The sequence below is a fragment of the Homarus americanus genome, unplaced genomic scaffold (genome assembly GCF_018991925.1).
Source record: "Homarus americanus isolate GMGI-L3 unplaced genomic scaffold, GMGI_Hamer_2.0 scaffold57965, whole genome shotgun sequence".
NCBI classification, from domain to species: Eukaryota; Metazoa; Arthropoda; class Malacostraca; order Decapoda; family Nephropidae; genus Homarus; species Homarus americanus.
This window is the reverse complement of record NW_024725031.1, coordinates 5,077,077-5,094,049: the sequence shown is the minus strand read 5'-3', so window position 1 is coordinate 5,094,049 and position 16,973 is coordinate 5,077,077. Positions and strand designations below refer to the sequence as shown.

Sequence of the window (16,973 nt, the reverse complement as noted above, 5' to 3'; positions counted from 1 at the left end):
TTATGTGAGGAGCAGGGTGTGGCTCTGTTGATGCTATCTCTATATTGTGAGATAAAAAGATGCTGAGAAGAAGAGAAAGGGGAGAGGGGAAGGAGAGAGGGAAAGGGAGGGAGATGGGGCGAGGGAGATGGAGAGGAGGGAAAAAGGAAAGGGTTAGGGGGGGGGAGAGGGAGAGAATTGAGGGAAATGAGGGAGATAAATGATTTTAGACCTAGAATGATAATGAAGAGGGATTGTGTTATGTAAAGAGTAAATTAAATACTTGAAAAATATCATCACAAATCTTGTATAATAAAAAAATATATATATCATAATAATCTTAAACACTGTTAAATAATATATTTTCGTGTTTTAAACCCATATAGAAAGTATTATAGTGGAGATGAAACAAACAATATTATTATATACATGAGAGTTTTTCTAGTGAGTAAATAAAAATACAACACATATATATTAGCCCTTTAAGACCTATAAACAAAAGACCATATGTAAGTTTTTTATTTCTCGCCTCATATGTAAATAATGAGGTGAGGTTTGTTTCTTTGACAAAACTCGTTACTTTAACATATTTCTCGCTATTAGTTCGTTAAAGGTAATTTTCTTGCGGTTAAGAATTCCTATTGTTTTGTTTTGTGTTTGTTGAGGTAAATAATTTTTATTTTAATGAATTTGATGCTATTTATATGTTATGGATAAGTGAAGGTTTGATTATTTTTATTATTTGGTCGTTAATGATATGCAAAAAGTCATAATTTTTCGCCATTTAATTTTGTGTTTTTGATAGGTAAATATGTTTATCATTACAAGCCATTTATTTGTAATAACTGGTTATTTTACGCCATTTAAAAGCCAGTATTTATTGTAGGTAAAATTCTTCATATTTCTTGCTATTTAAAAGTTCGTATTTCCGATAGACGAAAATTCTTCTTATTTTATGCCATTTTATATCGTTGCCTCAAGTGACCTCAGTTGTGTTAAGACGTACGGGAAAAAACTCCCCCACAAGGAAAAAAAAACGTTCTCAGTCAGGTAAGAAACAGCGAGCACTGAGCTTCATATATTAGCGGCAGAAATATAAGATTCAGTTGACCTTTGCAGTCGTTTAGTTCCCGATATCGTAATAAACCTTTGTGGATTTAATGCAAGTTCCTTTCCATTCAACAGAACTTCTTTTAAGTTAATATCATAAATTCATTAGCAAAAAGTCTAATGGTAATTGTGAAATCTTAAATTTTTTCGGCTGAAGAAAATAAGACCTGGCAGATGAAATACCTTACTTAAACAGTAAGAGCAACAACACAACTACTACTATATTATCGGCACTACTATTACTACAACTACTACTACTATTACTTCTACTACTAATACTAATTATAATAACAACAACAACAACAATAGTAATAATAATAATAATAATAATAATAATAATAATAATAATAATAATAATAATAATAATAATAATAATAATAATAATAATAATAATAATAATACAGTAATAATAATGATAATAATGAACACAAAAGAACACACAAGCAAAATAATTAATACAAACTCCGGGGGTCATTAACAATACTCAAAATAAGAAGAATTCCCAAGAGGCGGCCAATAACTCACACAGCCACAAGGCGCCAGTTATCATTCTGGTGACGGGGAAATTATGACTAGCAATTATGCAGTCGGCTTACGGTGTGGCCTTCACGGCAGGCGGCGGTGTGGGGTGTCGGGAGAGAGACAGAGAGAGAGAGAGAGATGATTCTGGGTGTCGGAGAGAGGGTGAGGGAGAGAGAAACTGTGGTAAAGTGAGGGTGAGAGAGAAAGGGATGGAAAAGAGAGGGAGAAGGGAGAGAGGGACGGAGGAATGAGGGTATAGTGAAAGGACGAGAGAATGAAAGAAAGAAGTCAGGGTGAAGAAGATAGTTGATGGTAAGGGAGGGAAGGGAGGGAAGGGAGGGAACGTGAGGAAGAAGTGAGAGTCAATGAGGAAGGAAGACGTGAGGAAGAAGTGAGATGAGGGCTAGAGGAAGAGAAGGAAGAGGGGGGAAGAGGGAAGGGAAGGAGGAGGAGGAGGAGGAGAGAGACTGGAGTGTGAGGTGCTTGGCTTACATATAATGATGATGTATGGTTGGGTGTGGTGTTCTCCGTGCTCTTGGTTTGAGGGGAAAAAAGTCTATGGAAATGGGTGTGGCTTTACGGTCTTTTACTATTTCGGGTAAAGAAACAAAATAAAATAGCGGGAAATTTAGTTAACAAGGTGTGGTAAGCGTCTGTCGGGGGTTAAAATAAATTGTCTAGAAGAGGGTAATGTATTTTATTTAGATACTATACAAAAAAAATAATATCGTCTTTAGTTGTGCACATAAAATAATGTGGTATTTGTGTATTAATTAAAAAAAAAAAATATGGAAATTAGCGTATAATGGTGTGTTGCAATTATAAGAAAATGCTTAAAACAGTGTGTGTGTGTGGGGAGGGGGGGGGAGAGATATAATTCACAGACAAATACATACAATTGATATACAGAGCCATTTAAGGGTACTTTTTGGCAATTGTGGAGAATATTCAATACTTTACAAACACCCAGAAGACGTACTGTTCATGACCACCTGCAGGTAAACAATGCTGGAGTAAAGTTTAAAAAGGTAACCCATTAAGTGATCCAGGAGGTAGTTGTTCAAGGACAGACAGACACCACCTAGTATATATCCCTCTTCTTTGAATCGAAGGTCTCGGCGGGGGATAAAAAAACTATGCTTAAAAAGGTGTTTGGCGCCTTGGGTGAATCTTGGTAGATAAACAATCAGATAGAGGACGTGTTTGTAAGTCTCTCACATTGAAATTTCCTCGTTAAAGAAAATGTAAAGGTGCATCTGACAGAATTCCCTTAAAGCGCGAAGAAATAAGATTCACATATGGCGTTATAAATACTCTGAGACTCTACCTTAACTAGATACGTTCACTTAATGCCGTCTAGGAAGCAAAACTAGGATGGGCGACATGTGTAAGGGAAGGTGGAGAGGGGAACAAGGTGAAGGTAAGTTGTTGTAAGGATGGCTTCAAGCTTACCATCTTCCTGAACTGTTAAGGTAAAAAAAATCCCACAACATTTACACAACACCGAGTAACTGTAAAGACTTGGTGGGACTCTTTAATAATTCTGGTGTAAAATATATAAATGAAAAAAAATGCAAATTCACTACTTTTCTAGGTACACAGACCAGGACCTGGAGTTGAGAGGCTGACCACGCCGCTAGTGTCAGAGAAGTATGCCAGAAGGCCATATCTAACGTACTGTATGTGGCAGTAAGTCCACCCACCAACACCTGTCTCTCTTACATCTCTGGCATGAATCGTGTAACTAACAAGATCCTCTATATATTCTTTATGCACTAATTATCCGAGAGAGAGCGTCTGTCGGCAGGTTAGGTGGGCGAGGGAGATGGTATCACTGTTGGTGTTATATGGAGGGAAGGTATGTTTATATATGGAGTCTATAAATTAAATCCTACCGCCGAGGAACCGTCTCCTTCCCCCCTCCCCCCCTTGCCTGTAGGTGCGTAGTTCGAGTCACTCTACAGTATATATGGAACTCAACATCAGTTTCTTGCACTGTGAAAACATCGTAACTCCTTTTTTCCCTCAATTACATTCAAATATAATACTGATTTACCCCTCACTGAAACATATTAAAAAGTCAAATGCAGTATAGTATCACAAGTCTACAGTCACAATGCAACTACAGTATGTAAAGAGGAACACTGAAGATGTACTCACAACTTAACTGAAAAATCAGGATGTATAACTACCTACCGTTCAGACACAGGTTTTATGCATGGAAAATACGTTTTAGTGAAGTATTATCAACTGCCAGGTTCATCAAGTTTTAATTGTTCACAATAGAATAAGATAAAGTTTAAAGATTCAGAGTAACACATAAACGCTATTATCGTCATTAGTTAACAATTAAGTGTTTAGACTACAGTATAGATAATGCAAATATCTTTTAACCTTTACCATCAGATATGCAAGCCCAGTATATTGTCACTTTATTGTATCACATAATTCAAATTCTTATTTATCAAAAACTAAGTCGTTCATAAAGAAGATCACTCTGTAAGTCTCATTTGTTTTATATATTTACAGTAAATATCTACACAACAGTAGTCAAAGCAATATGTGATGACAAACAGTCCTGTCTTATATATTAGGCTGTGGCTGCCAACCCAAATCCGGCTTTAAATTTTACGAGAGTCGGGTATGCATAGTGTGTGTACATTATAACCATTTACGACAACACACACGAGCCAGCCAGACATAGCCAAACCTAATATAAGCTAACGAACTTGTTAAATATAATTTGGTTCGTATTCCATGTCGCACACTGACCTTCACTGTGCATTGAGTGTGGATTGTAAGCAAATCGTCGTGCATGCGAAGGTCGTTTATGAGGTACACAAACCTTGTATACCTGAGAGTATAACCCATTTCGGTAGCCACTTCCTGTAAATACTCCTGTTCATGTTTTGAATTTGGAATACTGCCATTGTTAGTATACGTGCAATGCTGTACTTATTTTTGGTTTATTTTCACATTATTGCGTTGCATCAGCTGGTCAGTATTCCTTCATTATAATAGTACCAACAGCGTACAACTCCTTAACAATACAGGTGAAAACCAAAATTATATGATTTACGCGAATATATATATGTATATATATATTCATCTACTGGTATAATAAGGTACAACAAAATAAAAACAAATATCATATAATAATAAGCCAATCGATACAAAACAATATAAACAAACTAATAATACGAAGATTTATTTAGAAAATATATTTAAAGAGCCCGCCACAACTGCTTTAACCTGATTGGTCGCCAGCGGCGTTAGAAAAGTTACCAATCAGTCATTTTAGTCGCATTTTTTTTGTGTACTGGCGTGTGAAGAATATGCTGCTTGTGTATCTTAACGTGTTTTGTCGGACAGTGTGAATATTTTATATTGAAAAAGTGAAATAATGAACTGTAAATAACTTACGACTGTTGTGAGCTTTGTGAGCGTAGAAGAATGACGGGAGTGCAGACAGAAGGAGGTTTAAAGGTAAGACGGCAATTGTAGCAGTGTTCATAATATCACGTATTATTATTTCAGTAATTTTAACCGAAAAACGAAGTTAGTCTCACATATTATAGATATCTAAACTTACTTAAATAATTGTTGGTGGTCATGGAAGCGAAGGAATTCCAATTTTCAGCGTATTTAGGCAGAAATGATGATTTTGAAGTGATGAGTCAGACGTCAGCCTCAACTAGCCGCTCGACGCCATATTTGTTATTTTCCTTTTAATGAATACCTTTCAAATTTGTAGAGCGTTATGTTGTCGACTTGTCTTTGTGCTCGTACCGTCATTCTAATTTTTCTTTGACCGTTAGTAAGAAATGTTTTCCCACTACCTCTTTATTTTGTGTTGTTTTAAGTTATTAAAAAGGGCAGATTTAAAGTTCCGTTTCTTCAGCGCCTGCCTATTATTTATACTGTGTCCATGGTTACACCAGTCACAACTCGTGCTTTACGTATACTTTACAATAATTAATTAATCATATTGTTAAAAGTCATAAACGTTTAAAAAACAAGAAACCTTGGTTAGTCGCCGGTCTCTTTTGATAACCTTAGCAGTACCGTCTGTACGCTAGTTTGGCCAGTGGCTTCGACGCCTTCCCTGCATCTTCCTGTGCTGGTAGTTTATATGCTCAAGCTAACCTTCATTATTATCATAATGATCTGTATTACTAATTTCCATCAAAATTGCGTCTGTTTCTTCCCGTGTTGCCGAGTATTTACGTTTGTGTTTACCAGACACACAGGTCTCCTCACTAGGCTGCGAGATACGCGTTCGTCCCCATGGTGTTAGAAGGGTAACTGAGCAGTTGTGAAATAATGAAATTTCAGGGGTGAATTATTACTGTTGGTGAAATTTGGCATTATTGTAAGGCTAATGGCCGCTCCGGATACTTGAAACGATGCGGAAAACCTCAGTCCATCCATGTGCATGCATAGGATTCTGGTCCCAAGTGCACGAGGTACTGTACGTGGGTAGGATCAAGGATTCTAATACGAGAGAAGGATGGCCATGTCAACATTGGCAGAAGTAGGTGTACCGCGTACGGCTCACATTTCTCAAAAAGACATTTATCTGATCCTTAAAGTTGCTTCCCTGGTAATTATCCAGTTTACTCCCCAGCCGCTTGTTGGCGCCACTTTGGACGGTGAACGCGTTCGCCCATAGGAGTGGGCTATCCTTCCCTAGTATTAGAATCCTTGGTGGAACTGTTGGGGTTAAATACTAGAAACATTGCTCCGTATTAGAGGTAGACAATTATGGGTCTATTGGCATCTTGGGCCAGAGGCGGGGCTCAGTCGTAATGAGTTAAAAGTAAGGCTTTTAAAAGGTAATATTAATTGACACGTACTGGAATTCATTATTATTAAGATTCTGTTTTGTTTATTTACATTCTTTAGTTTTCGTGTTTAATAGCTGCATTCCTTGTTTAATGTTTGTGTTTGTCGTTGGCATCAGTACCGGGAGGAAGATCACTCTTCAGTGAAGGGTTGTTGTAGATCTATATTATTTCATTGACAAGGCTAATGGATAGTGGGTGTTGATTAACCACAGTGATACACGAGAAGGTAAATGATCTGACAGACTTCACGTTCCCTACAAATTACCTTACAATTATACGTTTGAAATTAGTATGAAATTATAAGATAAACATGACTCATTTTTTATACTGATGAAGCCAAACATTTATAATAACCATTGATGAATATAAATATAGATCTCTTACCTGTTTCTGGTGAGTGAGTTGCCACGCTGCTGACTTTCTGTGGAGTATCCGGGTCGGCGGACGTGTGAGGTGAAGGGCCGTGGGCAGGATCGTCGTCTGGGGAGGACGCTGTTGAAAGAGTTGAGGGGGTTGGAGGGGTTGTGGGAGAGAACGGGCTAGGTGGCTTCCCCGTATTTAGGCTGGGAAGCACTGGTTTGGCAAGTAGTTTTGGCTTAGGAGGTGCTGTGGGTTTGGTCTCTGTATTTCTTGAGGGCACGATGGGTGGGGGCGTCTGTATGATTTCTGTAGTGTGAGATGCGGTGTCAGGACTGGAGATGTTGTGTGAGTCAGTCAGCTCCTGGGTGTTGGCCTCCGCAGGATGCTGTTTTTCGGGGGAAGTTGGTGTCTTGTTACCAGAGGTAGACGAGGATCTCCACATAGGATTTGCAACCGACACTTTGGTTGGTGTTGAGATGTGAGCTTTCTCGAACTCCCGCTGGATGGTCTGGATGGACTCGTTAACTGTATTGATGCTGGACAGGTCATTGGCGTCTTTGGCACTTGTGCGCACTACCCTCGCCCGCCGCAGAAGGCCGTCAATTGCACGTCGCTGCCTTAGGCTCTCCACGAGGTTGACAAATGTTACCTTCAGGACATCCACATTCTCTTCAGCAGCCGTCACTAGTTGTGTGACGACTCGAGACGACCTGATCTTTACCATCTGAAAAGTGAACGCATTTAAGGATGGAGCTTTTGAATAAGAATTTATGGACTTGTCTACAAAAGTCAGGCAGACACTTATAAGAAATACAGTCTGTTTACAAATGGTACAAGTAAGAATTAACACTTTGGACACGTCACAAATATTAACATTATTGTTTATGTATAATTCCCGGACAAACACCAGGGTAGTCGTAATGGATAATCAAGTTTCGCTGTTGTTATGAAATTTAACTTTTTACGGAACTAAATTTGTGAATATCGATTAAAGGAAGCATACTAACGTGACAAAACAATTGCATCAGAGGCTACAGCAATTATATTTAGGTTAAAATTTGCTACAAACTGAATGTTGAGATATGAAAATATTGTAAACTAAAATTTTACACAGTTAATATGTAGAGCAAAATTACGGATAATTACAAACCCTCAGAACCTAATATGATGTACTAATGGTGTATCATTGTCCCATGTGAAATTTATTTACCAGTGTAAGTAACGGAACATAGGCTTATACATACTAACAGTCTGCTGTATGGTAAAGCTGTACTGTTAAATTCGTCAGCTTGATCCTTAACAACCACTGAACAGTCAGAATTATCGAAAGGCTTACAATCGCCTCTCATGTTAGTCAGGCTAATGTTCTCTCCCCTCCTCTGTCTTTTGAACAAATCTGTAAACGTCTGTGTACTCACGCAGTCTATACGCATAATAAAAATAACAAAACATTGTTACCTTAAAAGCATATCAAAGTATTTAGTATTTTTAAGTTATTACACAGCTAGAATAATTAAACCTGATTAAAGACTACTCCGCCCTGAGACCTACAAGAGCATCATAGCCAGACCAAACAAAGGAATGGAGTAGTGTGACTAACTTACACTTATTACAGCAACAAAATACCCTGGATACTAAACAATAATATAAAGTTGGAAATACAATAGAGTAAATCTATCCATTAAATATTAAGTATGAGTGTAAAATCGATAATTAATGGAGGAAATTTAAGTTATTTTATTGACTGATGACTACACGTTTACAGCATTATTGTTTATCTGGTGCTCGGCTATGGGTAAGGTGCTGTATGGGCTGCCAAATGTACACAGAGATGGCTGACCAGCTCGTCTAATTCTCTTTGCAATAAGCGTCTATAATTATAATATGTAAAAAAAAATATCGCCGCCTTTGTCACCGGGGTTTATGCAGCTGTTCAGACTATCTCAGTTTTCATCTTGAAGTACATTTTCTGAAGAGAATATTAAATCTCATCGGCCTCCTTCTGAACCACACATTCACCCAATTACTGTTAGTAAACCTGATGTTTATTTTCCCATTCAGTATTAAAGTTCTTGCAACTGTACATTGAGAAACAAACTGAGTAAGTGCAGTGCGTGTCTTGTAAACTCCCTCACAGCTTTATTTACTTGTAACCGTATGTCTCACTTTTGTAGTTAACGTCATGAGCAGTCTTAGAAAATGCACAGTTAATAGTGATGTTGTCTGGCCAGTTCCTTGCTGTAGTTGGATCATGTAGACACAGCCAGTAGTGTGATGCAGTGTTGTTTTATTGTTAGTACAGGACAGTAAGTCGTACACCCTCCACACACATCACGTCCAGTGTAGAAAGATTGTATTTAGTCACTGCTATGATAAACTGATCTAGAATTCTCTCATATGGGTCTTATCTTTTTGTTAATTTCGTTACATTAAAACCCCCGTTAAGTGCATAGCCTAAGACTACTCTTTTAATGAACTTCCTTGTCCGACATCTCTACTCCCCATTCACTATCTACCGTGTTTGCCACTCGCCTTCTGACATTACTCACACATGCACGAGTCCTTGTATATAAAAAACAAATACTCACTACTTACAAACATGCAGCGACGACCAAATAAACACCAAGCAAACAAGAGGGAATTAGGTGCCTCTGACAGATAATAAAAACATATGTTGGGTGGCAGTAGTCAACACAGACATATGTTTTCTTCCCCAGTAGAGGAAAGACTTACACTTATCACCATCACGCCCTTGATTTATATACCTAAACTTATTAATTTAAAGAGATCCACATTGTTGCTCCACACACACACACACAGACTCTTACAGTGTTTGTCTACCTACACTGACTTCCAATAGTTAACAGACATATAAATCCTTCTTCACCAGTCAAGTGAGACATATATTTTACCCTTGGCTGATAATAGATCCATTAGTCTCAACACTCAACGGAAAATAAACTAGTATTTATTCCCAGTAGACAGGAGGCAACGAGAGACTGTACTATTTACTAACGCTGTTATTACCAGTCGACTCCCAGGAACATTCATCCACTTAGACAAATGACAAGAGACAAACTAGCTTACAACACGCCACAGGCACGTTATTACTCCCAACAACAACACACCTGCGACTAACTACCATACTGCTACTTCCACTCTTTCAACCGTAACACTCACTTCCCACAGCCACACTCCCACAACAGAAAGACGTTAAATTCTCCTCCATAGCCGTACATCTACTCCCAACAGTCATCCACTCCCTCACACAGTCATAGACCTATAACATATCCTTCCCCCCAACAGTCGTATGTTCACTTCAAGTAGGCAGTAGTTGGCTCCCAAACCACTGTCCTCTCTCTCACAGAGTATCATCCTAGTAACACTGTCAGAAAAGACATTTAACCGACCTCCTGCAGTCGGCCGAGTTGGTCTGCAATCCTGACGAGGGTGTGGTCGGGTCTTGGGTGAGCCTCAAATAGACACTCGCCACAAGCCGCCACTTCACAGGTGGTGCACCAGAAGGCCAGGCGAGACCCATGAGCCGAGCAGTACTCCGTCTGCAGGAGGAAGTCAAGGATGAAGGCTGTAGTCTTGTTTGCTTCTAAAGGCAGACAAATATTTACAGTGAGTCAAGGCATAAAGGTACAATCCCTTAACGTAAAGAAAGAGAGATTGTTACAACTTACGGCAGATGAGAAACTACTCCTGGCGTATAAATGATAAGAAAAATTACATATCATAAAAAACTACATATATACAAGGGAACAGGTTATCCTTTACTGAAACTGCTGCATCGTAAGTCAGGGCAGATGAGACACTTTACTTTGCTGGAGCTAAGATAAAAGATATTGTCAGCCATAAACGTTATATAATGTGCAGAACTAAGGGGAAGAGAGGAACATAGCTTATATCACACACAAGATAATTTGGTGTATCATGCAAAATGTATTACCTCTAAAAGAGAATACTTCTAGAGTTATGGGAGGTGAGGTTACATCACAGTAAGAGGTTGGGACTACAGATGAAACTGATTAAGCAGTTTGACGTTGTGTTATGGCACAGAAGCTGAGAGAGAGAGAGAGAGAGGTGTGTATGAATAAGGAAGACTGGAGGGTTGTTAACGATGGTATTTACACAGATTCAATAAGGAAATAGAGAAAGATTTAGTTTGGTTTGCTTTGTTTAGTTGCGTGATGGGGGTATTGACGGCGCGTGTAATGTATCGCCTGCAGGCTGGGAACAATGTCCGGGATTTGTTGTCTAAACATTGGTCATTTGTTTTGTCCTTTTCGAATTCTGGTCTTTATACTTCACGACTCATGGCCGCCACGAAGTTTAAATTGAACCAGTCTTATAAAAGCATTCTCCAGCATGTATTTAATATTTTTTTCTTAACTCTGGCTGGCCAAACCATTCACGGTGTAAACCTTCTTTACTTAAGCTTTTACATAAATAACTGTAGTATTTTGGGTTCATTTACTTAACAGTATCTTCGCTGACCCCTTATTTTTCACCCTTGGCTTAATGTTATTTTAATTATCTAATACTGAAAGACGTTTCCCTTTCACGATGTCGATTTCATCCTAAACATTACGTTAGTTTTCCTCACTTTAATTAACTTTATAATATCTTATGAGACATTATTCCAGTGCCTTGATTTATGTTTAGTCAAATTTTTTTTCACTTGAATTGAAGTTAGAGATTTTGTTAATGCGTGACACAGTGTAAGGTAAGGTACGGTGTTTAACCCAGTATTAACCCTTTTGTAAATGCCTTAATATACTGTAAGGTAATTATTCATACCAAGTAGCATAACATATTGTAAACACAGTGTTAAACCAGTGAAGACCTCCCCGAAAGCCTCCAGAGTGAAAGGCCATAGTTCCCGACCCCCTCACACGAGGATGGCATCTTGATTGAGCTTATGGACGTATACTAACCAACATATACAAAATGTATCTGCCATGACCAAACTCAGTGTAATATATGTCACGAGACCAAACACAGTTTAACACATGTTACAACACTAACCATACCTGACTGTACCTGAGCAGTTACTGAGAGTACATATATCTCGATACATTAAGATAGCACAGGAGTTACGATAGTTGTTGTGGAGGGGAGGAAGGTGATACTCTGTTGACCTTTGAACTTTGTACACAAGAATCAGTTGAAGAAAAAATACATATATTAAATGTGAAAGAGAAAGTAAATATTTTTTTTCTCATGAGGATTGATTATCAAAGTTGACACTCAGGTTATTGTCAGTGTTACCGAGCATTTATTTTAACTTTGTAATTATGGCGTTAAGTATCATATATGTATAACAAGTTAAGGCCAATAATTGCTTATCTATTTTACTACGGTACCTAGATGTGTTTATATGGCTAAATAAGGAAAATTATTATCTTTGAAAAGTTTTTATATATAACGAGGCATCTTGCCCGCTTGTGTTCAGCATATTTAATCTTTTGTATATTTACACTAATGGAACACTGAAGTTTTAATGTTTTGAAAGACTTAATTATTATAAAATGGAACTGAAGCTTTACGTGTTGAGGCTGTGGTGTATTGTGTGCTCTGCCGCTACCTACTGTAGGTACACGTGGAGTAGTCTTGGCTCTCCCCAGCTTCACTCTCTCGTCAGGAGACAAAATTACCTGCTGGTTTTTGTGTTACCTGTTATTGCTGTTGTTAGGACTTCAATTTCTGCGCCGGGATAATTATCGGAGGCAAAACCACTCGCCGATTGGTTTACCGTATCTGTTGCTGCTGCTGGAGTCTCAGTACTTCGTCAGGGCAATTGGTCGAGACAAAATTACTCACCGGCTTTTATATATTTAGCTGCTGCTGCTACTGCTGTTGTTGTTGGAGTGTCGGTGTGTCGTTAGGGTGATCAAAGAAGACAAAGTCACTCACCGGATTCTTCATCTCCTGCTGCTGTTCGGTCTTGTCGGCTGAGGAGGTCGGGGAGAGGGCGTCCCGCCGAGCCACCTCAAGGAGGGAGTAATTGACGGGCATATCTTGCACGGCGTGGACTGGCTGTGGCCGGCGACACGTGGGGCACAGGAAGTTACCTGTAGGAGGCAGGCAGGAGGGCGCTGGGTCATGAGCAGGATGATGATAAGGCGAGTTAATAATGGGTAGGATGATTGGTTAATGTTTGGATGTCTCTTCAGATTAATAGGAAGAGTCGCTGGTTGTTAGGTAGATACTAGAAGAGAGACGGAGAAGACGATAATAGTCATATGGAAATAAAAGAGGGAGAGAGAGAAGTAAAGATAAGAGAGAGAGAGAGAGAGAGAGACCGGAACAACAAAATAATGGTAGTTACTGGAAAGACAGACAGACATACAAACCATAATAACAGGGCAGATAATAGCAGCCCTCACAACACCAAGCACTTGGGACGCTCTACACCCCGTCAACGCTGCAGCTTCAGTAGGACCGGCCAGCCACACCCTTATCTTGATTCAGGAATATACGTTTTCTCTTGTCTAGCTATTGTTTACCTACGTAGATATTGTTAAGAAAAATAGCTCTTGGTCCAGTTGGTGTTTCGTGATTTTTTTTTTAACTTGCTGTTGTTTAGTTGGAGATTGTGTATCGGGGAAAATTGTTTCAAAATAATCCTTTTATTTTTTATTTTTATGATGACTTTATAGTTTACCTTCATAGTTATTCTGAATGAAGTTGCTGTAAATTATACCTGAGGATTGTTTTTTTTTTCTCTTTTTTTAGCAATTTGACGTAACTTCTAGATATAAAAATTGAAGTACAAAAAGTTCCATGTTTTCATTTTGAAGTATATACTGTCTTGATTATATACCGTATGTAATGTAATTTAAAATGGATTAATGGGACAAATTATGTGTTCAAAGTTAGCTGGAGATCGTTTTACTGCCTCTGAGTGTGTGTGTGTGTGTGTGTGTGTGTGTGTGTGTGTGTGTGTGTGTGTGCGTGTGTGTGTGTGCAGGAGCCGTCAGTAGTGTGTGTCTGGATCCAAAACTCGGTGTCAACCATCTCTGACCCTAAAAGGAAACCCTAAATATTAGTTAAATGGTCACCATATTTATTAGGGTGACACAGCATTTTGGGCCAGTTGATACACACATTAACGTCACATACACACACACACACACACACACGGACGTATCGAGTCAACTTTGAACCCTTGAACTGGTCCCATAAGTCCTTTCAGGTCATAACACAAAATATATTATTACCGACTCGTATAAATATTTAATTTCCTATTTATTTCTTCAATTTATCAGTTTTATTTCTTTCATTGTTAGTATATCCGAGATTCACTATTCCTCTAGCTTAGACTCGGAACCTACAGTACTGTAACCTAGCTTAACCCTAACCTAACTTAACGAGGTGAATTTATCCTGATTAAATCCGCGGTTTCAATATGAAAATGGTGGTTTGGTTCCTGGTCCAACTTGGGCATAAATTTGGTTTAATAGATGTTGAGCGAACAAGATAGAGTCAGGTTGTGTATTGTTGGTGTAAGAACCACCGCAAGTGCCGCACGCGGGAGACACCATCCATCACCGTGTACCGTTGATCCCGTGTAAGGTTTTAATAAAGTAAACCTCCGCTTGTTGTCGGCTCACCATTGGGATTTTATATTTTTTATTACACTAGATCATGTGATAGCGGAGAGTGAATTATGCGAGAGTTAGCAGTAAATTGTAGGATAATAGGCAGTAAATAAAACAACATCTCGCTCTGCATCACGCGGCTCACCTCAGGGCTCCTTACTTGGTCCACTGATATGCGATAATCATGTCAATAAAAGTGACTTATGTAACCTGAACGACTACAGAAATCACAGTGTTATTGTTGGTCATCCATTCAGATTTTGTGATACGTCTGCTTATTTAGATTGTGAATATTTCGAAATACATCATAGGGAGATTTTGCTTCCCTATTGGTAAGTAGTATTTTGAAGGGAATTTTGTTCAGGGCAAAACTACAGCATTAAGATGAAAGTTATGTTTATAAAGACACTGTGTGCGGTGGAGTGACAGGACACCAGCATTATGAATTTATGGTTGGTTTGGTTAACTCATAAATTGCGAAGTTGTCAACATGTGTTTACCTTTAACTCCTTCCCTGGCCATGATGCCAGCGAGGCAGTGCTTACAGAAGGTGTGACCACAGGCGGGGAGCATCAGAGGTCGCCGATCACCCTCACTGTAGGTGTCCAGACACACGGAGCACGTCAGCCCGTCGTCGAGGGTCAGCTCCCTTCTCCCAGACGACATTGTGGCGGAGGTCTCACTACTGCAGGAGGCAATGGCAGGCGGTACTGAGGCTCACATACAGTAGACCAGTTACATTCCTCACAAGACAAGGCTACTTTTGACTCTTTCAAGATGACTTCATTTTAACCATAATCTGAATGTTCACATTTTAAAGACTTTTCTTAGAGCTAGAACTATTTTTCAACAGCTTACCACAGTTTAATTAGAATATTTAACATTCATATGACTATTGTCCTGCACCCTACACTGTGGCGAGGGGTCGACGAGAAGGCAGAGGGAGAACTGTTTAGCCTCAGGAAATGCCAGATACTGCTCGATAACGGAGATAAGAACTTGTTGGCTGCGCAATGAAGTGATAATGTATCTTATCTCGATTTTAGACACAAGGAAGCCAGACGGTGATAATACTGTACTTTCCGGATATCTGCACTCATAACAAACTTTACCGAAGTATATAATAAATAATCTTAGAAATTTGAAAGTGATGAATTACATGTGTGTCTGCTTATATATCCGGACCAGTTTATACGGGATAGTTTAGAATCGCCTGAGTTGTTATTTTGTTCAAGTCTTCTTATGAACATTGGTGAATTATATTATAAGTAAGATGTACTAATTTTAGCCAGGGATTGATGAAATTCTGGGTTATATCGCGTGTTTGATTGGTGTGTGTAGAGCAGTGAAGTATACTTTTCATGTATGCTAAATAAGTATACACTTCCTCTCGTTATATTTTATTATGATATAGGAGGGAAGTGCGCGCGCGTGTGTGTGTGTGTGTGTGCGTGTGCGTGTGCGTGTGCGTGTGTGTGTGTGTGTGTGTGTGTGCGTGTGTGCGTGTGTGTGTGTGAGCGAAGATTGTATTATGTAAGGTAGTAGAAGGTGGTAGATGTACCCTAAGTCTTGTGTGTCAGAGTGCATGGGTCGTGTAACATTATATACCGTACTGTACTTGTCTTTGAACCAGTGTCTCCCAGTTTCTTGATGTAAATAATAGGTAAATCTTCCGACGTTTGTGTATGTCTGTGTTTACCAGTGATTGTATCTTTGTTGATGTGTTTATCTTTCTTTGTCTACCATAATGTCAGGAGTTGGATTCAGTTTACGGTATTTACGGTATCTTCTATTTTCTTCTAAATTATTAAACGTCAGTGTTTCAATTATGAGCCAGTTAGTTCTAAAATTAGCAGCTTGTACGATACCTTGGTCCAGTAATATATGTCGAAAACGTCCTTTTAAATGTCTATTTTGGATTTTTGTATTAAGGATATTTATGCGATCAATTAAAAAAATATATATTTCAAATCGGTGTTCGGTTTATTAAGAAAAAAAAAAGGGGAGAGTTATAGCTTAGATTTTTATTGTTTGTGTCATCAAGATCACAGCTAAAAATCATAGTGAAAACCATTTTGTCTGTGTATTTGTTTTTTTGTCTGTATTTGTCTTTGTGTCTGTGTTTGTATGGTGATGAAACTTTATTGGCGTTTTGTTGTCCCATTGGGCTCTTTTTCTGACTTAACGAGGGATACTGTTATAAATACCGAGCCTTTTATTCCTGCCAGTCACAAATTCCTTTACATTCTTCCCCTCTGTGTGTCTAAGTTAGTCTCCTCTACGTCTTTTTCTCTTACTATGGTCATCTTACTTCTCCTGTTCCTCATTTACATGTTTTATTCTTCCCCTCTCTTGCCTCATCTTCCCTCTTATACCCCCTCTTCCTCCCCCCACCCCCCCAGATAGGTCATCTCTCTCTCTCTCTCTCTCTCTCTCTCTCTCTCTCTCTCGACCCCTCAACCGGTCAGCCCAAAGAACTGTACCTCAAATCGATATCAAGCCAACTATAACGCGCTAAATGATATATACTGGATGTGATATGCAA

At 38.8% G+C, this 16,973-nt stretch overlaps 1 protein-coding gene across 2 annotated transcripts in view; it reads right to left on the bottom strand.

Annotated features, from left to right (window-relative positions):
- The window catches only part of LOC121864673, a 23,927-nt gene extending 8,544 nt beyond the window's left edge, over positions 1-15,383 (bottom strand). The window contains exons 1-5 of one of the 2 annotated variants that reach the window (XM_042363825.1): positions 15,287-15,383; positions 14,929-15,113; positions 12,741-12,898; positions 10,229-10,378; positions 6,843-7,542 (exon numbers count right to left, since the gene is read on the bottom strand). In XM_042363825.1, the coding sequence (XP_042219759.1) occupies positions 6,843-7,542; positions 10,229-10,378; positions 12,741-12,898; positions 14,929-15,113; positions 15,287-15,312 (1,219 nt within the window). In that variant the 5' untranslated portion in view covers positions 15,313-15,383. Of the gene's footprint in view, positions 1-6,842; positions 7,543-10,228; positions 10,379-12,740; positions 12,899-14,928 lie in introns of both variants that reach the window. The other variant, XM_042363826.1, reaches the window with a different exon arrangement.
- Positions 15,384-16,973: the final 1,590 nt, after the last annotated feature.